The sequence below is a fragment of the Anolis sagrei genome, chromosome 5 (assembly GCF_037176765.1).
Source record: "Anolis sagrei isolate rAnoSag1 chromosome 5, rAnoSag1.mat, whole genome shotgun sequence".
Lineage (NCBI taxonomy): Eukaryota > Metazoa > Chordata > Lepidosauria > Squamata > Dactyloidae > Anolis > Anolis sagrei.
In genome coordinates, this window is record NC_090025.1 from 65,801,640 (window position 1) to 65,823,139 (window position 21,500).

Consider the following 21,500-nt stretch of genomic DNA (forward strand, 5'->3'; position numbering starts at 1 on the left):
AAAAAAATTCAAACCAGGAACAGAATATTTTTCAAATTTTGTTACATAGTATAATACTAATCACTGTTGGTTTTTGATGGAGATGGTATTGGGATAATATACATTTGCATCCTAAATCTGTAATAAAAAGTGTTGTTGTTTTTTATAGAGCATGTTGTTGAATTAGTTCCTAACAGACAATGAATTATTTTTGGCTCTTAAAAACCCAATTCATTAATGTTTGGCAAGCGTCACAAATAGTCCAGTTTGAGAAAGCTAAGTAAAGAGTAGTGATCCTGTAGCATTTAGCATAGTTACAACTTCATTTAAGTAAATGCTACATATCTGCAAACATGGTGTGTACAAAAATTTTGTATGTATGCACAAAAAAAAATTAACTTGAGATGATTCAGGTAAGTGTGGTAACAGAACCTCGTGGTGTTTTCATTCATATTCTGTTCTACTTTATTTCCCCCTAAACATTCATAAATGCCATACATAGCCTGCTTGCCAGCCCAGCATGCGACGAGCAACTCGGGAGCACCTTGTCCGCACCTCTCTTGACTTGGAGCTGGATCTCCAGGCTTCTCGGACACGACAGAGTCGCCTGGATGATGAGCTACAGATGCTTCGCGATCTTAAGCAGAGGCTCGAGGAGATGAAAGCCAGAGGGAAGACCGAGCTTCCTCCCTGCGTGTTGGAGGACGAAAGATTCCAAAAGCTCTTGAAACAAGCTGAAAAACAGGTATAAACATCAAACCACGCTTCTCTACATGAAAGAGGAGGACCCATGTGAATTTACAGTGTCTACATGATTTTAAAATACGCACTCTTGAAGTTGCATGTGTTCAAATTAGGTTGAAATATTTAGCATCTGGACTTCAGAGATATGGTATCTGTCGGTCATTTAGATTTGTAAAGCTTTCCTTTCATCTTTGTAACCACAGATGAACAGATCCAAGATGTTGATACCTAATTTTTAATACTTGACTTTTATAACATCCTCAGATCATTCCATTTGCGGCAATGTGGGAGGAATTTGTTTCATCTTGTCTTAAAATTGCCTCTCTATAAAGTTCAGGTGTCTCCTGTGTGCTTGCATCTAAGAGTTAATCACTTTCCTATTATTACTATTCCCATGTCTTTCATTATTTTGTAACCTCTCATCTCACCAGCAGCTTTCTCCTAAATGTGAAGCATAGCTGGGGAACCTCTGACTCTTCCAATGTTGATGAGCTCCAAATTGCATCAGTCCTGTCTATGTGGCGTAAGGATCTGGCAGTAGTCATTCATCTACATTTAGAAGGACTGCGGTTCTTTACTTTTTGGGTTCATAAACCTTTTCAAATAAAGAAAATTGTTCAATTGGGTTTAAAACTCAATTGCACATTGTACGGCAGTAAACAATGGACACATTATTTTCCCAACGGTTTCCCTGTGCTTTGCAGGAAGGAACCTCTCCTGTAAAAAATGAGTGTGCTACAGACATAGATTCAGCATTTGTGTAAAACGAATGTGCAAGCTGGTTGTGGCATTGATTTCTTATAATATTTAAAGGAGTCACCCATTTTCTAGGGTTCTAGTTATAATGAATCTATATGCTCTATCTCAGTGACTCGACCTCAGTGGTTCTTAACCTTCCTAATGCTGCAACCCCTTAATATAGTTCCTCATGTTGTGGTGAACCCCAAACATAAAATTATTTTCATTGCTACTTCACAACTGTAATTTTGCTACTGTTAGAAATTGTAAATTTGATATGCAGAATGTATTTTCATTCATTGGACCAAATTTGGCACAAATACCTGATACGCCCAAATTTGAATCCTGCTGAGGTTTTTTTTGGGGGGGGGGATTGATTTTGGGAGCTGTAGTTGCTGGGATTTATAGTTCACCTACAATCAAAGAGCATTCTGAACTCCACCAACAATGGAATTGAACCAAATTTAGCACGCAGAACTCTCATGACGAACAGAAAATACTAGAAGGGCTTGGTGGGCATTGACCTTGAGTTTTGGAGTTGTAGTTTACCTTCATCCAGAGAGCACTGTGAACTCAAACTATGATAGATCTGGACCAAACTTGGCACGAATACTCATTATGCCCAAATTTGAACACTGATGGAGTTTGGGGAAAATAGACCTTGACATTTGGGAGTTGTGGTTGCTGGGATTTATAGTTCACCTACAATCAAAGAGCATTCTGAACTCCACCAACAATGGAATTGAACCAAACTTCCCAAACAGAACCCCCACGACCAACATAAAATACTTTGGTTGAGAAACACTGCTCTACCTAGATTTATCCCAATGTGTATAATGATGTTTCAGTAAAGGGAATTTCAATGCACTCACTTGGCCCAAAGACAGAGCCACCTTAAGAAAATGTTCTCTACATATAAAATGGGCCTCGAATACTTACTCTTTTTTTTTTAACCAAAGAGAGCTTATTTGGAAGAAAAAAAAAGTTTCTCCGCTACCAGAGGAGACCTGGCTGAAGTGTGGCAGCTTCTGCAGAAACAGCACAACCTGAGCGAGACAGACAATTCCTTCCTCCGACGCTTTCCCTCCTCTTGTCCCTCTCGCTCGGGTGGTGCTGCTTCTGCAGGAGCTGCTGCACTTCAGCCAGGTCTCCTCCAGTGGTGGCCCAGTGCAGCCTGGCCTGCTCTTTGCTCCAGACTTTTTTGCCCCCGCCTGGCCCAGGGGCAGCAGCTTCATTGGCTCTCCCCGTGCCCGAGAGAGGGAGGAAGGGAGGGGAAATTAGAGAGAAAGGGGAAGGCAAAGTGAGAGAGAGAGAAAAGGGAGGGAAGGCAAGGAGGGCCACACAGGGAAAACCGCGAAACAGCGAGTCGACGGTAACCAAACCGCAAAGGAGCGAGGGAACACTGTAATATTTGTTTTTCATGAAGCAAAAATGTGCCCACTGTAAGAAATACTGTGTGCATTAAAATGTAAAAGTCAATAGCCACTTTAAGGCTTTTAGTATACTAATGTAAACAGTTACGACAGGCACTAAGATAGCAGTACCTTTATTAACGCAACGGGAAGGCATTTAATAAAACTAATGAACATCACAGGCAGTAGATAAATGGAAGATAATTTAGGTGATTTGAGGTATTAGACACCCTTAATTGCCACAAGTGTTTTCAAGCACTTGGCTGAACATTGCCTGATTAGAAAACCCAAGGCATACCTGTTTCTTAATTCATCCCAAAAATCTGCATAAATGAAATGCTGGTTATGCAAAAAGTAGTGGAGAAATCGGGATTTCTTGAGGCTCAGCATCTCACTTGAAACTGCCTTAGTCTATCTGCCAGTCTCTAGTAGACAATATTTCCATGCCAATAGAGCTTCCTTCTGAGCTGCAGACTCCTGGTGTACAAACACTGGCACATAGATTAAAATCCCTTTAAATGCTTTGCCAAAAATTATGGAGTCCTTTTTATGCACCCGGCAGCTTGATGAAATCAGCTGCAAGATACGTTAGTTATGATGCCAGTATGTCTTTTTGTCTTATTTGTGCTGAAGGCAATTTGCAAGGTGTTCTTTCTCAGATTTCTTTGAGCTTTCTCTCATACTGTCAATTACTGTGTGTTAGCTGTAGTTTTGTTCCCTCACCAGGCTGAACAATCAAAGGAGGAAAAGAAAAGGGGTTTAAGTGCGGAAAAATTGATGAGGAAAGCGTCGAAGGATGTGTGTCGGTTGCGAGAGCAGAGCCAGAAAGTGCCGCTGCAGGTGCAGTCATTCAGGTAGAGAGAATTTTAATCTCTTGAGAGTTTGGAAAATCTGTGATAAGATTTAAGTTGCCCTTTTCATCTTAATATACATCCTTGGAATTTAATAAAAATCTTTTTTTTTAAGTTCAAGGTAAGTTTTACCATTTGGTACTTTAGGAAAATTAAAATGAGAAAGCAAATGAATGATAATCATCCAAGAATGTGATGTTCTTAGGGTGATAGCAAAAGGCTTTTATGGCCTGCAATAAATCCTCACCCAAGTTTCGTCATGCTGAATCAGACAAAGGTCTATCTAGTTCAGTATTCTAGAATATTATAGTATAGATGGAATAGTATTGATTCCATCTTACAATCACCATGTAACTTATAGAAGAGATATATTTTTGTATTTTTATACCGAGTTTAGCTATTTAATTGTAATACTTATGACGCTTGACTGATCGATTTACTTCTCTTTAATTTGTTTTAATTGTATGTGTAAATGTTTAATGGTTATAATTGTATATGGCATTGAATGTTTGCCTTTTGATTTTGGAAGCCACCCTGAGTCCCTTCAGCAGGTTAAAAATAAAGATTTATTATTATTTTTATATTCCCACAAAGACCTTTTTCATATCACACAGTTATAGCACTATGATTCCACTTTTAAATGCTATCTTATGGAATAGTGTGGGGTTTCCAGTTTGGATAGAGGCCTTGGAGGAACTGTCTGGCAAAGAATTATAAGTATTCCTCCCTAAACTTCCAAGTTATATCTAACACAGGTTGAACATCCCATACCTAAAAATCCAAAATCAGTACTGTTTCATTATCCGGGCGGAGGCCAAAAGGGGGCCTAAACAGAGGAGGATAGTCCATTTTACTGGGGGGAGGGATAGAAGGAGGAAAACAATTTCCCCCATTTTCACTGGTAATTCCTCCCCCCGTGTTGATTCCACGACTTCGACATGGGTGGGGGGAATAACAGGAAAACTGGAGGAAATTGTTTTCCTCCTTCAGCCCCCCACCCCTAAAATGAACCATCCTTCTCTGTCTAGACCCCCTATTGGCCCCCACCCAGATAATAAAACAGTAGCCCAAAATCTGTATTTGAATAGTATTTGAATAGTTTTAATGATGTTGCACCCCGTCTCATGTTTCAAGGAGAGACGAGTAATACTATTATTATTATTATTATTATTATTATTATTATTATGAGCCCCCGGTGGCGCAATAGGTAAAACCCTTGTGCCAGCAGAACTGCTTACCGACAGGTCAGCAATTTGAATCCAGGGAGAGCGGGTTGAAATAATTTAAAATATTTTAAAAATAATAACAACAACAACAACAACCCTCTCTCTGTCCCACCTCAGTCGTAAGCACGGTTGGTGGGGACGAGAGACAGGGCCTTCTCAGTGGTGGCTCCTCGGCTCTGAAACTCTCTCTCCAGTGAGAATAGATCAGCACCCTCCCTCCTGGCCTTTAGAAAGAAAACAAAGACCTGGTTGTGCAACCAAGCCTTTGGCCGGTAAAATAATGCAGTGCAAAGTATAATTAGGAAAGATGTGCATTGACAATTGGAATGACCATGGTGTACGATTTTTGGATTATGTGATTTTTAACATTTATACTAGGGTGTTTTAACTGTTTTTAATGCTTAAATATTGTTTATGTCTCATGTTTAATGGTTTTAATTATTTTAATTTATAGTTATATGTTAGTGTTTGGTTATTATGATTTTTATTCTATCTACATGCATTGAATGTTTGCTATTAGTATGTTGTAAACCATCTTGAGTCCCCCCCCCCCCCCCCCCGGGATTTTTTTTTTCGTGTCATCAGCAACCATTGTATTACAATTCTGGATTTGTAATACATTGTATTACAAATCCAGAAGCAACCAGAGACCCCCCTAGGATGAGAAAGGTGGTATATAAATATAGAAATAGATTATTATTATTATTATTATTATTATTATTATTATTACATGTTCATTGATGGTTTAACCATTTAAACTATATTCCTTTTTGTGTGTCTTTATGTTTTTTTAAGGGAGAAGATTGCCTACTTCACAAGAGCAAAGATCAGTATACCATCTCTGCCAGCGGATGATGTCTAATTTTGTTTTCTACCACAAGATGTTTTCTACTTATTCATCTGTTCTTTTTTAAAAGATTACCATTTTTATAGTGTAGTTCTAGTTTTAAAAAAATGTTCCACTTTACATCGATTCATAGGTATTATCTGTAAAACTAAACTCCACAATACAGTGTGCTCATATGCACATTGCACACACACATGCCTTAAAGACAGGAAAAGCCCTTCTCTCTTCTACCTACCTTAATCTTTCATTACCAGAAAACCAAAGTAGTATATTTCTGGTATTCCATTGCTAATTTTGTACAGTTTGTATGTATTACGGATATGCTACTATTTTGTAAAGATGGATCTAAAGAACAAAGGCAGTACCTTGTGTGTGTATATCCTGTCGAACTGCACTGTGTCGAGAAATATTATGTTCAACAGGAAGTTCTGTTTCACCCTTTTTTTTTCACAAGAGCAGACTGTGAAAATGGCTGTTAGGCCATGCAATATTTTTGTACAAAGTGTGTTGGGTTTTTTTTAAAGCTAGCTAGCAATAAACTCAAGTCTTCTTCCAAAACAGCAAGGCTGCCTCATGCAAACAGGTGCTGTTTAAATTTCTGTCTCCTATGTTGGAACTTTGTAGTTGGAACCCATTTTCATTTTCTTTCTTTCTTGTTACGAGAGGCATGGGATACTAGCTGAAGGAGTATAACTTTGTGAATGTATTGGATTTAGGCCTCTATTGAGGTTAATCAAGTCTCTTTGCATTTAAACTCTAAAAGAGAAGTAATGTGGGGCAAGTCTAACCCTGAAATGTGTGTAAACTGAAACTACCCAAAGGCAGCTGTTTTCTGAAATTACACTCAGGTTCACACCCAAAGTACTCAAACCTGAGTTGTCAAATACTGAAATGCAGAGCTAGCGTATTAATATAGCATTGTATATTGAGTACCGCAACTAGAAGCCTGTAGGAGAGTCAGTTTTGTAGAGTCCAAACAGACTCATGCAGTTTTCAGAGGAATAGTACTTAGACTGATGAATTTCCTAAAAACCAAATATCTATTATTGTTAATATAGAAATTCCTTCCGAGAAAATCCCAAGATTTGGAGCACTTAAAATGACGTATGAATAGGATAAAGATTTAAAAGTAGAATAAAGAATAAAGTAAATTATGTAGGTCTGTTCTTAAATTAATTGTGTCACAGTATCTATGGGGTTAGAGCAGATATGGCCAAACCCAGGCCCAGGGGGCAGATGCAGCCCTTTAGGCTCTTTTCTCAGGCCCTTCTCTCTCTCTCACCATCCTTTCCTTCCTTCTCTCTTTCCTTCCTCCTTCCCTCTCTCCCTCTTTCTCCTTTCTTCTTTCCTTTTTGTCTTTCCTTCCTTCTCTTTCACCCTTTCATCCATCCTTCTCTTTCCTTCCTCCTTCCCTTCCTTTCTTCCATCCTTCTCTTCCTCCTTTTCATCCTTCCTTCACTTTTTCTTCCTCTTTCCCTTCCCTCCTTCTTTTTGGTTTTTTCTTCCTTTCTTCCTTCTTTTTCCTTCCCCCTTACATTCCTCCCTTACCACCCTCTTTTTTCTTCTATACTTCAATTCCACCATCCCTTCCTTCCTTCCTCCTTCCCTTTCTCTCCTTCCATCCTTCCTTTCCTTCCTTCCTTTTTGTCTTTTCTTCCTTCTCTCTTTCCTTCCCCCTTACCTCCTTCTTTCTCCTTCCATCCTTCCATTCCACCCTTCCTTCCTGCCTTCTCTCTTTCCTTCCCCCTTACCTCCCTCCCTTATTTCCCTCTTTCTCCTTCCATCCTTCCATTCCTTCCTTCCTTTCTTCCTTCTCTCTTTCCTTCCCCGTTACCTCCCTCTTTCTCCTTCCATCCTTCCATTCCACCCTTCCTTCATTTTTGTCCTTTCTTCCTTCTCTCTTTCCTTCCCCTTACCTCCCTCCCTTACCTCCCTCTTTCTCCTTCCATCCTTCCATTCCAATGTTCCTTCCTTCCCTCTTTCCTCCCTCCCTCCCTATCTATCTCTCCTTCCATCCTTCCCTTCCTCCCTTTTATCCTTCCTTCCTTCTCTCTTTCCTTCCTCCTTCCCTCCCTCTCTTCCTTCCTTTTTGTCGTTCTTCTCTCTTTCCTTCCCCCTTACCTCCCTCTTTCTACTTCCATCCTTCCATTCCACCCTTCCTTCCCTCTTTCCTCCCTCCTTCCCTCTCTCTCTTTCCATCCGTCCCTTCCTCCCTTTTCTCCTTCTTTCCTTCTCTCTTTCCTTCCTCCTCCCTTCCTTCTTTTCACCACAGGGCAGCCAGCCCTCTTAGCAGGGAGTGCTATCATGTGGCCCCCAAGTTAGAAAGTTTGCCCATGTCTGGGTTAGAACCTAAGTTTCTTTAAACAGAATTTGTATTGATGAGAAGTAAAAGACGATATGAATGTGTTTGTCAGAATTTGAATTGGAAACAAAATGTTCTGTACCCTTAGCATGTAATAGAGGTTGGTCTGAGTGTTATCTGGCAGTAAGTAGCTGATTAGGTCTGATGTCATCATAATGAGACTTACGGGACAAAGCAGTCATCACTTTGTCATTAGATTAACTGCCGTTGCGATGTTTCAAGAGAAACTTGGCAACCCAGATGTAGGCACTTGATTTCTAAGAGAACCTCGGAGATCTAGAAGTGTACTAAATTAAGGCTGCATTCAATATGGTATACATTTATAGGAGCACTCAGCAATCTGTCCACATATTGCATATATATCCTGGAATTTCAGGAGTTGGTGGAGCAATTTTGGAGCCTTTTGATGAGCACAAAGAAGTTATCCTGTCTTCTTTCATATGCAATACATATTTACAAATACATATGGTAAACAAAGAAAACAAAGATTGGAGCTCCTTGAACACTGTCTACTATGCAATGTATCAAATGTTGGCATATTGTATTTTATTTTCCTGAGAATGTTAATAGACTTCTTGAAAGATTAGATGACTATAACAAGAATATGTTGATTGCCATCTTTAGAATTGTGCCTTAAATGTGTTTTTCTAAATCTCTCCCAAGTGTTCTCTTACGATGCACAAGTCTGTATTACTGTTCAGGTCCTTTAAACATTATAACCAATCTTGAGATAGTTAACTAACTGTGCCTGATATATGTCATGGATTCCCCCTTATTGTTCTACCCATGTTTTAGAAGTGATTCAAACACATGCATACTTTTATTTCGCTGAGGTCAATCTCTAAAAGCTAAGGTTTCAAGATTATTTAATATAGAGACGAAGGTTGACCGCTTCAACTTCTCAGTTTGACAATATTAATATGTTTGTAGAATGATGTATAGAGTTGTACCTTGTGATTTATTTATTTTCAGTCTTATTTATGTACTTCTTAATATAGTTCAGTTCTGTGCATTTAATGATTGCGGGTTAAAAAAAGCTACTGTGAGAAAATGTATGCAGCTCTCTAGTTTCGTGGGAAGCTAAGGTGTTTACAAATAGACACACAAGTCAATGAAATTCAGAGGAGACTAGAAAGGATTCGTTGGTTGCTTATTTATAAAATAAGAGAACTCTTCCATGCATTAATACATTCTCTCACAGAGACCACAGTAATATCAATTCATTTTTAGGAGTACAATTGGTTTGGCTCTTCTCATCCAGTTTATTTGTGTTTATTAAACAACAGTGATGAAACATCCTTGGAAAACGCAAATATGGGCAAAAGACAGTCAAGTTTCATGCATAGAGATAACAACTATTATCATTGGTTTTAGCCTTCACAAGATTGAACAAAAAGTACAAATGTAATAATCCTCCTATTTTGTCTATCAGTAAGTTAGTACAGTTCCGTATATCAGATCCTAAGTATTACAGGTACAAGACAATATTATTACTTAGCCAAATGAACAAAGTATAGAAAACTGTTTATAGGCTGAAAATCAAATCAAGGCTTTTTACCTAATTTTTACATTTTAAGTATAAAATGCTCAGGACTGAACTAAATATTTAATCAGGTTATATTACAAATGTCTTTCTATCCTAATACTGTCTGTTAATGTACACATGTACATCACCTAGATTAACTTTCATCTCTGCACTTTTCATTTGTTTCAGTGATTTGGAAAAAAATACAGTTTTTTAACAAATCTTCCTTGTTTTATGAGTGTTCTGTTTTTCACAAAATTATCAGTCACTGTGGTTTGTTCACTGTAAATTTCGTACATGCAAAAGGTTAACTTTTATCAAGGTTTAGGCTGTGATATCAGTGGGCATTCAACCAGTATTACGCATAACAACGCTGCATCGAAGGTACATACATACACATAGAGGGATATATGGCTATATGAGTGTGTTTTTGTATTATTATTATTATTAATTGTGTCAGAAGCAATTTGAGAAAACTGCAAGTCGTTTCTGTTGTGAGAGAATTGGCCGTCTGCCGAGACGTTGCCCAGGGTGGGCATTTAATTAATATTATGAATAACAACACTGCATCGAAGGTACATACATACGCATTGAGTGATATATGGCTATATGAGTGTGTTTTTGTGTTATTAATTGTGTCAGAAGCGACTTGAGACACTGCAAGTCACTTCTAGTGTGAGAGAATTGGCCGTCTGCTGAGACGCTGCCCAGGGTGGGCATTTAATCAATATTATGCATAACAACACTGCATCGAAGGTACATACATACGCATAGAGTGATATATGGCTATATGAGTGTGTTTTAGTGTTATTATTATTAATTGTGTCAGAAGCGACTTGAGACACTGCAAGTCACTTCTAGTGTGAGAGAATTGGCCATCTGCTGAGACGTTGCCCAGGGTGGGCATTTAATCAATATTATGAATAACAACACTGCATCGAAGATACATAATACACTTAGAAGGATATATGGCTATATGAGTGTTTTTGTATTATTATTATTTGTATTATTAATTGTGTCAGAAGCGACTCGAGAAATTGCAAGTTGCTTCAGGTGTGTGAGAATTGGCCGTCTGCCGAGATGTTGCCTGGGGGACGCCTGGATGTGTTACCATCTTGTGGGAGGCTTCTTTCATGTTTCCGCATGGAAAGCTGGGCTGACAGACAGGCGCTCACCCCCGTCTCGGGAATTTGAACTGCCGACCTTCAGGTCAGCAATTCAGCCAGCACAAGAGTTTAACTCATTGCACCACCACAGCTCCTATATAAGTGTGTGAGAAAGATGCTTTCCGATCATCACAACTTCAAACTGGATTGTAGCATCAAAGAGTGCCTCGTGTTGTTCGAAAATTCAGGAATATCGTAGTCCTATCCTTTTCTTAAGTGCATGATTAAACTGAGAAATTTCGAACTAGTCTTGGAGGGATGAACATGAATGATATCCTTGCCCTTCTCATTCCTCTGAATGTGAGGAAGATTGCATTTAAGTCTTAAGTTCCTGGCAGCAGTTCAACCACTTTTCCAACATAAACAATTAATGGAGGTCTTTTAAAATAGTCAAGAATATCTTTGAGCTGCTATTTTCACAAATCAAGTGATCACAGACATCCAGATACCTCAATAGATCTGCATGGAATTATTTGCATTTGGGATTAATTTACTCTCAAATTTTTACGCTTTTTATATTTAGCAGTAAATAGTTCAGTATTAAAATGCTTACTCAAATAGTACACACTTTTGAAGTTTTTGTATGTCGATATGACTCCGTCATCCTTAAAATATGCGTATGTGACTGCAGTATGAGTTTCAAGTTGCTGATAGTATCTTGCATTTATGCCATTGTCTAACAGATTGAAGCATTACATTAAATAAACTTAAGAGGAATAGGCTGAGAAGTAAAGCAGGAATGTACTAAAGTGACCAAAAATGGTATGTTCATGCATTCACATCTGGTAGCAATCTTTGCGTAGCCTTGTTCCAAATAACTATAATATAGTATACTTTAGGAAATGGTAAAAGCCAGACATAATTATACTTGCATTGCTTTCATTGTTTTGTTGTCCCAACTTTAGGCAATTATTGATGTGTCACACATGATAAAATAGATTTTAAAGAATGTTCAATACTTGAGGCCAAGATAAACAAAAAAAGATTTAAATTCTTAAGGAACTCACCTTCCATTCCCTATTTGAACACATACATGCCTTTCCGTGGGTATTTAGGCAATTTCAGCTTTGCCACGTATTAAACCCAATAGTTATAATTTGCTGGCAAAATACTGGAAAAGGTTCATCAACTACACAGGCAGAAGTGTAAAAGCATTAGCATTAAATTAAAAACTCATTACAAGTAGAGAATTTGTAGGGAGTGATTATGGGATTATTAGTACAACTGCCTGTAAACAGATACTTACAGTATATTATATTGATTTTCAACTTTGTTTTGCCAAAGAAAATCAGTCCATTATTTATTTGCTGGTTCCCTTTAGAAATATTTTACATACAAAGAAACAATGACAAGCCTTTGCTGTGAGTTTTCCAGGCTGTATGGCCATGTCCCAGAAGAACATGGCCATACAGCCCAGAAAACTTACAGCAACCCCGTGATTCCAGGCACAATGACAAGCCTTTGTTTGTAAGTAGTCAATCCATTTTCCACAGAAGTTAAAGCACAAACATGATTGTTTATCTATGTACAGGTAACAGTATTAAATCCCATACTTGCATAACTTGTAAAAATGTAGTACAACATATATTTATGCAGAAGTAGGTCTCCTTGAATGCAATGAACTCAATAAGTGGCTATAGGATTACAACCATAGGGTATAATTGAGCAAATAAAGTGGGCAATATGAGGCTATTTAAATTGAACAAATAAAGTGGGCAATATGAGGCTATTTAAATAAAGTAATCATATATGGAACATATGGGTAATTCAGTTTCTTCTAGCTGTAAACAAAAAAGGGGCTACCTTCATAACTTAAAATGAATGCCATATTTTCCAGATTTTAGGATGCATATTGTGATCATGCATGCCAAAAACATATAAGAAAAGCACAGATTCTTTACATGAGCAATGTTTAACATTAATTCCATAGGATTGTTTGGCCACTATCTTAGATTTTTAGAAGGCAGAAACTAGAGTATCCAGATGGAGAAAACAAATAAGTTGCCATTTTTCATATGTTAATATGATTTTACTAGTTCTTCCATTGGTGATAGCAATGAGTTAAACCGTCGGTCAGCGGTTCAAATACAGTGAGAGCAGGTTGAGCTCCCTCTGTCAGCTCCAGCTCCTCATGCGGGGACAAGAGAGAAGCCTCCCACAAGGACGGTAAAAAACATTAAACATCCAGGCATCCCCTCGTCAACGTCCTTGCAGACAGCCAATTCTCCTACACAGGAAGCGACTTGCAGTTTCTCAAGTTGCTCCTGACACGGAAAAAAAAAATCAGTGATAGTATTGAAATCTTTAAAATGCCAGTGTTGCAAGATAATCCATGCCTCAAATTTTAAAGATGGCTTGTCAGTCCATTCGCATGAAACATTTTTGTAGCAGAAACCTAAAACCACAGCATTCCCCATATCTTTGGACTTGCAGAAGTTGGCCATGGAAATCAGTTACTAGCATTATTGGTGTGTAGCTGTGTAATATGAGGACTCATATTCCATTTTCCAATGTCTTACGTGAACTTTGGTTTTGTTTTGTTTGTACATTTTTCGCTGAAGTCGACAGAACTGGATAGTGGCGATTTTCTCCAGTCGGTCATTTGAATCTCCTGTTGTGAAGCCAGCATTCTCAGCTTTGTAATAAGGAGGGTTAAACACTGCTCTTCAAATAAACAGCACAGGAAGAAAGTTTTAAAAAACTACGTGTTATGAATCGGCTAGGGAACAAAGAGTCCTTTGAATCTTAATTGGAACAAGGCTCTGGCTGGTGTTTTAAAGTGTCTGAAAACGAAGCCCTTCTATCGCTCTTAGATGCGTAAGCTTTTGGGTCTATTGTCTCTTTCCAAGCGTTGACAAGGCACTCGCACTTCTGGCGCTGTATAATGGACCAACGATGATTGAGTGTCAGTGGAACAAACGGCACAAAGTAAGAGCGAGCCTCCTAAGATGAGACAGAACCCGGCAAACCAGCCTACAAAGAGCGCTTCCCCAAAGTCCCACCTGGGCACGATGTCAGGAATGCTTTCATCCCAAAACTCCTGCACCGTTGTGTGAGCAACCCAAGAGACTGGGACTATGGCTGTAATTCCTGATACCCAGAAGATGATTCCTCCCAAGAACAGGAACCTCCTCTTCAAACGCTGTTGCTGTTCACCAATCTTCAGGCAGTCCAGTCCGAGACCTGAGAGCAGAAGGCCTGAAACTCCTAATCCGTCAGAAGTAAACATCAGAATCCGAGAAATTTTGAGCTCAGGGGGCAAAGCCAAAAAAGAGTCAAATTCCTTGCACTGCATGCCACCTTCTTCTTGGAAGACACAGGCTTGCCAGAGTCCCATTGTCCAGATCTCCAGCTCATTCAGTTCCAAGTTGAGACTCTTCCAAAGAGGTAGATAGGTCGTGAGGCAGGATAACACCCACCCCAACAAACACAACAAAATTCCAGCTAACTGCAAAGTGGTTCGGGACATTAACGCCATTCTAAAGAACGAAATCGCTTGAATGGAAAGTCAACTCTATAAGAATGGCTACCTTATATGGCAGCTGCAGCTCTGGGGATCTTTAGCTCTTTGCTTCCTGGGATATAAGCTTTAGGTATTAACCCTTTCGAAGCTCTGAAATGTGTTTTTGTTCTTCCTGAATATAGCATTACTTGTAAAGGACGAAGGACTCTGCTTAACCATGAGTTAGGTTCTGTGATAAGGATTTGATCTGTTACCTTCCAATTTGCTTGGTAAAATTATATCCCAATGCCTGATGATTACAAGTCTAAGGATGAACAAAGAACGCTCTATGACCCCTCACCCTTTAAAAAACAACAGAAATCTTTGTGCTTCTATACGGATTAATTAGATTTTAAGTGGTGATAAAAAAAACCCAGCTCCTTCTGCAACAGGACTTCATTGTAATGGCTAAATTTGAGATTTCAGGGTTGCAAATCAAGGCCTTGTAAAGAAAGGTATACTGTTTTCCTATAATCTGTATCATTAGACTTCCTCAGTAGATGTATATGTACACCCAAAGGCTTATCCTTCATTCTCTTCGTCTTTCAGCACTACATGGAGGATTGCAAAAGAGCCTTTTCATGTGTTTTTATACAAGATTAGTTTTAAATAGGTTTTGTAATATGCCTGACCTTTTTAGAGTACAGTAAAGTAGGAGAGAAAGAGGTATTTTTATCAAACAGTCCTGAAGAATCCACTGTTGGTGACAGGACATTTTGAACAGTCAATTGTTGGTCCTGTTTTAACAGTAAGGTATACTTTAGCCATCCTATATATAGATGAGCGGTTCCCAACATTTTTCAAGTCGTGACCCAATTTTATAGAGACAAGTGACCTGCAACCCCAATACATTAAAAATAGGCTTTTTATAGGGTAAATGAAAGCACATTGAAAATAGATTTTTCAATATAATATACACAAACAACAACAACAATAATAATACTTTATTTATATACTGCCCTATTTTCCCCAGGGGACTCAGAGTGGTTTCCACATATGCAAAATAATACAAAAACATACAATATAAAACAAAAAACATAGGCATAAACTGTTAACACAACATATACATTAAAACCAGTTGCCAGGGGCAAAATTTTCAATAAAGGGCCTGGACTATTTGGAACGGGCTGAGCCAAGGCTAGTGCAAAGAGAAGGGAGAAATGGGGCTGGCTGAATGCACAGTGCAAGGATCGGTCTCGGCAATGGCAAATCTCTGCAATGCTGTGATTTTTTTCCCTTTTTAAATTTTTCATAATTCACCACAAAAAACCCTTTGCAATCCCATTTGGGATTGGGAACTATTGATGTAGATCAGTGGTTCCCAAACTTTTTTTGACCAGAGACCACTTGACTGGTGACCACTTTGACCAGGGACCACTCCAACATTATTACCAAAAAGGGTGGGGCTGGTTAGCTCTATGGAAAGGAGTGAAAATAAATAAAGAGGAAGGAGGTTCACGGACAGGATTTTCGTTCTCGTGGCCCACTGCTGAGCCATGGCCCACAGGTTGAGAACCACTGATATAAATGAATAACAACCAAGCCTCTGTTTAAGGCATGTTACTTCATAATAATAATAATAATAACAACAACAACACACACACCCCGATGGATGCCACCTTACCAGTAGTAAAGAACTGGTGGGATCATAAACCTGCAAAGGTTGTTGAAAATGAACACGCAAAAATACTGTGGGACTTTCGAATCCAGACTAACAAAGTTTTGGAACACAATACAGACATCACGATTGTGGAAAAGAAAAAAGTTTGGATTATTGATGTCGCCATACCAGGTGACAGTCGCATTGAGGAAAAACAACAGGAGAAACTCAGCTGTTATCAGGACCTCAAAATCAAATTGCAAAGGCTCTGGCATAAACCAGTCCAGGTGGTCCCAGTGGTCATCAGCACACTGGGTGCCGTGCCAAAAGATCTCAGCTGGCATTTGGAAACAATAAACATTGACAAAATCACGATTTGTCAACTGCAAAAGGCCATCTTACTTGGATCTGCATGCATCATTCGAAAATACATCACACAGTCCTAGACACTTGGGAAGTGTGTGACTTGTGATTCTGTGATATGAAATCCAACATATATATATCTTGTTTGCTGTGACATACTGTGTTTTTGTGTCAATAATAATACACTTTATTTATATTCCTCTTTATTCCTCTCCCTGGAGGGCCTCAGAGCAGATTGTAGTTTTACATTTATAAGGCAAACATCTAATGCCTTTTTGCACAATAGACAACAACATACAATACACAGACAGGTAAAGACCTTCCCCTTCCATTTCCAGCACCTGGGGGCAATGTTCAACTCTGGCCATGGGGAGGTGCTATTGTTCCATTTTTCGATGCCAAGGAAGCTTTTGTTCATACACTTCTCTGATCATGTTGCTGACATGTCTGCACGTCTGCATGGGGCGCTGTTTTACATCCCTGCTGAGGCGGTACCTATTGATCTCGATACTTTCAAACTGCTAGATTGGCAGCAACCCCAAAAAAAATCACATCATAATACATTTAAAACCATAAAAGCAATAAACAATAAAATTATAAAAACTATATCTTCTTGTTCAATTCCTCAACCATTCCATCGTTTTGGCCGTTCCTAGTTCATATTCCAATTTGAGATTATCTGGTCATGCTGAAGTTCCAAACGCTTGCTCAGAGCCAGGTTATCACTCTTCTCCAAAAGGTCAGGAGGGCGGGGGTCGATCTAATATCCCTAGGCAGGGAGTTCTTCAGCCAAGGGGCCACCACAGATAAGGCCCTGTCTCTCGTCCCTGCCAAATGCAGGGCCTCCTCAGACAATCTCAACTTCCTGGAAGGTTCATAGGGAGAGATGCGTTCGGATAGATAAGCTGGGCCGGAACCGTTTAGGGCTTTATAGGCTAAAGCCAGCACTTTGAATTGTGCCCGGTAGCAAACTGGCAGCCAGTGGAGCTGGCACAACAGAGAAGTTGTATGCTCCCTAAGCATAGCTCCTGTTAGTAACCATTGACACATATAACTTAAAAATCATAAAGGAACAATGTGTCCACGTGGAAAAAAATCAAGCTGCTAGCACTAAAGAATAGTTGCCCAGTCTTTAATATGTTTTTTAATTTAAAAGTTGAGTGTTTTTGCTGGGTGAGCCTACCAAGTATTCTGTTTCCAACGACAGCTAGAAAACACTTTGCCCTGTGGCTACTGATTATGCTTTGCGTCTTTATTATACTGTACTATAAGGATTTGCACAAAGCACAACTATATTGTGCTATTGTTGCTTAATCAAAAAGCTTAACAAACATTTTTCAATTCACCCCCAAACAAAGGGATAAGGGAAACTATTACATTCCAGCAGAGATGTATGTTTTAATCAAATTCATGTTTAAATAAATAATCAGTGCTAGCCTTTGCTTGTTTTTTGTTTGTGTGTGCTTTGTTTTGTTTATTGGAGTTGGTATTTTGCATCCATCTCGTTTGAAAGGAAAACTGGTGCTTTTTCAGTTCTATGGCCGTGACAAATGGACTGGCAAACAGGGCACTTGCCCACATTTGCTTTATATGTATTTTGATCAGTCACATGGGCTTTGAGTCCTTCTGGAAAGCCCAAAAGTGGATAATGTCAGTGGAAGGGGACTTGAGTTACTACCATGTCTCAGCTTGCACATTCTACACCAAGGTAATATTCAGACTGTTGCAATGGCATGATCAATAGGCCATAGAGGACTTGCAAGCCATGTCTTCACAGTCTTCGTCAATATTGTTCCATTAGGAATCATCTCTACCATTTTTGTGTCATAGCCACTGCTGTGGATGAATATAGGATTGTATCTGTCAGCCCCGGCTTAGTGAAAATCATCACAATAGGATTGGAGGACTTCCTTGCCTCCCTAAATTTAAATGAAGACCATTCTATAGCATTTAAAACAAATCCAAAAAAGGCAACATATTATGTCCCTTTAAAATCCTGTAACGAAATCGGTGTGCCGTCGCACCTGGGGGCTATCATTCTTAATGAAGGAGGCATGGCATCTTTCCCCAGGGGATTGCTTCTTGCCCTCCTATTGGAAACTGGAACTCTCAAAAACCCAAAACGCTGTAAATAACTCAAAATAAGTTTTATTGATCACAAAGTTATTTCTTTAAAGCAATGAGCTGGAAACTTCAGAGAGGTGAAGGAAAATATATGTTACAGTCTCAGTTAGTCCTGGGTCCAAGGTGTTTGAAGCTGAGAAGCCTTTCCAAGTTTCCTCTTTCCTCAACAGCTGTGAATGCCGAAGCAAACCACAACCCCAGTTTAGATGGCCTATGTTTGAAGACTCAGGATCTTCCTCTGATGCCAAAAGAACCGGTTTGAAGGCGCTTGAGACTTCCAATGTCGTTCAGGTTGGTCTGAACATGAAGCACAAGTCTCAAGGGTAAAAAACCTCAGAACTGGTGCTGAGAGGTAATTTAAATCAGGGTCTTTTAGAGTCAAGTCTCTTACTCATGTCCATCTGGTAGAAACTGATGACAGAATGAAAAGAAAGGAAACACTCCCCTCCTGCAGGAAGAGGTGGAGCCAAACAGTACTGATTGACAGCTATAAGTAACCAATCCATACAACTATACATAAGCAGAGTAAAAGGGCAGGATTAAGCATGATAGATACAACAGTTTAAATCTTGCAACTAACAGTTCTACACATAGGTGGTGCCACTCACGCTGTCACAATCAGGCTCCCTGGTGGCATAGTGGTTAAACCACTGAGCTGCTGAACTTACCAATCAAAAAGTTGGTGGTTTGAATCTGGGGAGTGGGATGAGCTCCCACTGTTAGTCCCAGCTTCTGCCAACCTAGCAGTTCGAAAACATGAAATTGTGAGTAGATCAATAGGTACCGCTTCTGCAGGAAGGTAATGGTGCTCCATTAAGTCATGCCGGTCACATACCTTGGATGTGTCTATGGACAACGCTGGCTCTTTGGCTTAGAAATGGAGATAAGCACCAACCCCCAGAGTCAGACATGACTGGACTAATATCAGGGGAATACCCCAGTATTTGCCCAATCATCATTTTAGGGTTACAATGTTTATCCTGGCATAAATATATGCCAGTATCATTACAGCAGATTCCAACTTTGCACAATTGATTGTGCAATGGATGCCATGGTCTTGAACTAAGTTCGCACCCCACCCCCCTGGTCAGACACAACTAGACAGTGTCAGGGGAAACCTTTACCTTTACTTAACAAAATCTAGCTAAGTCTACTAAGGAACAAAGATTAATGGAAAGGAAATGTAAACAATGAAAGAGTGGGATTTAAACCTATAATAATTTTAGGGATATTTGTTGTCTTTTGTGTTCACTATATATTCATTGTGTTTTACTTTGCAAGTGGAATAGTATTTGTTGAAAAAATACTCTCTCAAAAATCTTCCATTACGTAGAATAGGATTTCATATAGGATGACCACCTGCTTAAAAATACAGTGGAACCTCGACTTACTAGTGTCCCATCTTACGTGCAATTTGAGATATGAGCTGCCACTCGTCAGATTTTCTATTCTGACTTGCGAGCGGCGATCCGAGTTATAAGCTGAAGGAGATGGGCTTCGTGCCCTGCAAGTATTTCAGCAGGGTGGGGGCCTGCCTGGCCACATGAGCAGTCCCTGTGCAAGGCTTGGGGCAGCTGTCTTACTTGCGGGACTCAGAATGTCCTCCTTCAGCTGCAGTTGGACACACAGGACCTGCTTCCGCCCTTCCTTTGGTGGGGCGGTGGATGGAAAAGAACCTCCCCAAGCCCCGCGAGGCCTCCTCTGCCAGGCACCACAGGGAGGTCTCCAACAGGAATGGAGGCTGGGAATCTAAAGCTGCTTTAATTTGTTTTGTGACTGAGCCCTGGAACATATTTAAATAGGGAAATTTGACTTGACATACAAGTGCTTTGAGTTAAGACCTCAGTCATGGAAGAAATTAAACTCGTTAGTTAAGGTAATTAGCTTAGGCATTGATCTCTTTGGAATCCTGAGTGCATTGGGGAGAGTGGACATTATTTATTTATTTATTTAATTGATTGATTATTTACAGTATTTATATTCCACCCTTCTCACCCCGCAGGGGACTCAGGGCGGATTACAATGTACACATACATGGCAAACATTCAATGCCATAGACACATAACTTACTTACTTACTTACTTAACATATATAGACATAGATATATATATAGACACATAACATATATAGACAAACAGTCAGAGGCTATTTAGCATTCCAACTTTTTCTGGCCACCAGGGGAGCTGTCACTTCACCATCTATCTGCGACACCAATGAAGTACTTCCTCATTCCCCACATGCTTGCTGGAGATTTTTATGGCCTTGTAAATTAGTTAAATTAGCTTCCCTACATCAGTGGTACCTAAATTTCCTACTTGACAGATTCAACTGTCTTTCGGGCTGCAAAGGTCGACAACAAGCTACACAAATTGGTCAGAAGCTCACTCTGACCCTGGCTGGCTTTGAACTCATGACTTTTCAGTCAGTTGTGATCTTAAGGCAGCTGACTCCCAGCCAGTTGCGCCACAGTCCCGGTGCCCTAGGACTTTCTAATATATTTAGATACTTTTGAAAATATACTTAAATCTCCATAGACCAATGGGAGGAGTTCAGCTGTAGTTTTGCAGAGAGAAGAGACTTGCTGTCTAGCATATGGGTGCAGAATGCATTTTATCTGAAAGCTGATAAATCTTGTGGCCATATTCCAGCAGTGGGAAAATTTAAAAAACGAGAGTTGGCTCTTCAAGCAGAAAACATAGTCAGCACCCCCCCCCCCCCCCAAAGTGGGGACCATTTCCTTAATGGTACAGCCAAACCACCCTGCATTTGCAAACTCAAAGAGACCTTATATCACTAGATAAGTTCTACTGATTCTTAGGATTTTTAAAAGAGGCAAAATAGTAAATACAGATCCAGATGTTGTTTAAGTGAAACTCTCATCAGCCTAACCTGCCTAGTCAATGATTAAAATACTGAGATTTGCAGTCCAATCACATCAGTAGAGCCTACTTTGCCAATCCCTGCAATGTACACATCACCTAAGTAATGCTTAGAGCTAACAACAGTATTAGATGCTATTGCCTAGCCATGTCATGGAAGCAGCTATTGGTGTTATCATTAT

At 39.5% G+C, this 21,500-nt stretch overlaps 2 protein-coding genes across 2 annotated transcripts in view; one reads left to right on the forward strand and one right to left on the reverse strand.

The window, feature by feature from the left end:
• WWC2 (WW and C2 domain containing 2) overlaps positions 1–9,906 on the forward strand; it is a 199,287-nt gene extending 189,381 nt beyond the window's left edge. The window contains exons 21-23 of the mRNA XM_060778679.2: positions 482–724; positions 3,600–3,727; positions 5,746–9,906. Of these exons, the coding sequence (XP_060634662.2) occupies positions 482–724; positions 3,600–3,727; positions 5,746–5,812 (438 nt within the window). The 3' untranslated portion in view covers positions 5,813–9,906. The remainder of the gene's footprint in view (positions 1–481; positions 725–3,599; positions 3,728–5,745) is intronic.
• A 3,744-nt stretch (positions 9,907–13,650) lies between these two features.
• On the reverse strand, positions 13,651–14,328 carry LOC132775454 (putative claudin-24). Its single transcript, XM_060776188.2, has one exon. It carries the CDS (start codon positions 14,326–14,328, stop codon positions 13,660–13,662), a length of 669 nt encoding a protein of 222 aa, XP_060632171.2. The 3' UTR covers positions 13,651–13,659.
• Positions 14,329–21,500: the final 7,172 nt, after the last annotated feature.

What these genes read in the sequence shown, in the direction of transcription:
- LOC132775454 (XM_060776188.2), bottom strand. Translation starts at nt 14,328, where the DNA reads ATGGCGTTAATGTCCCGAACCACTTTGCAGTTAGCTGGAATTTTGTTG.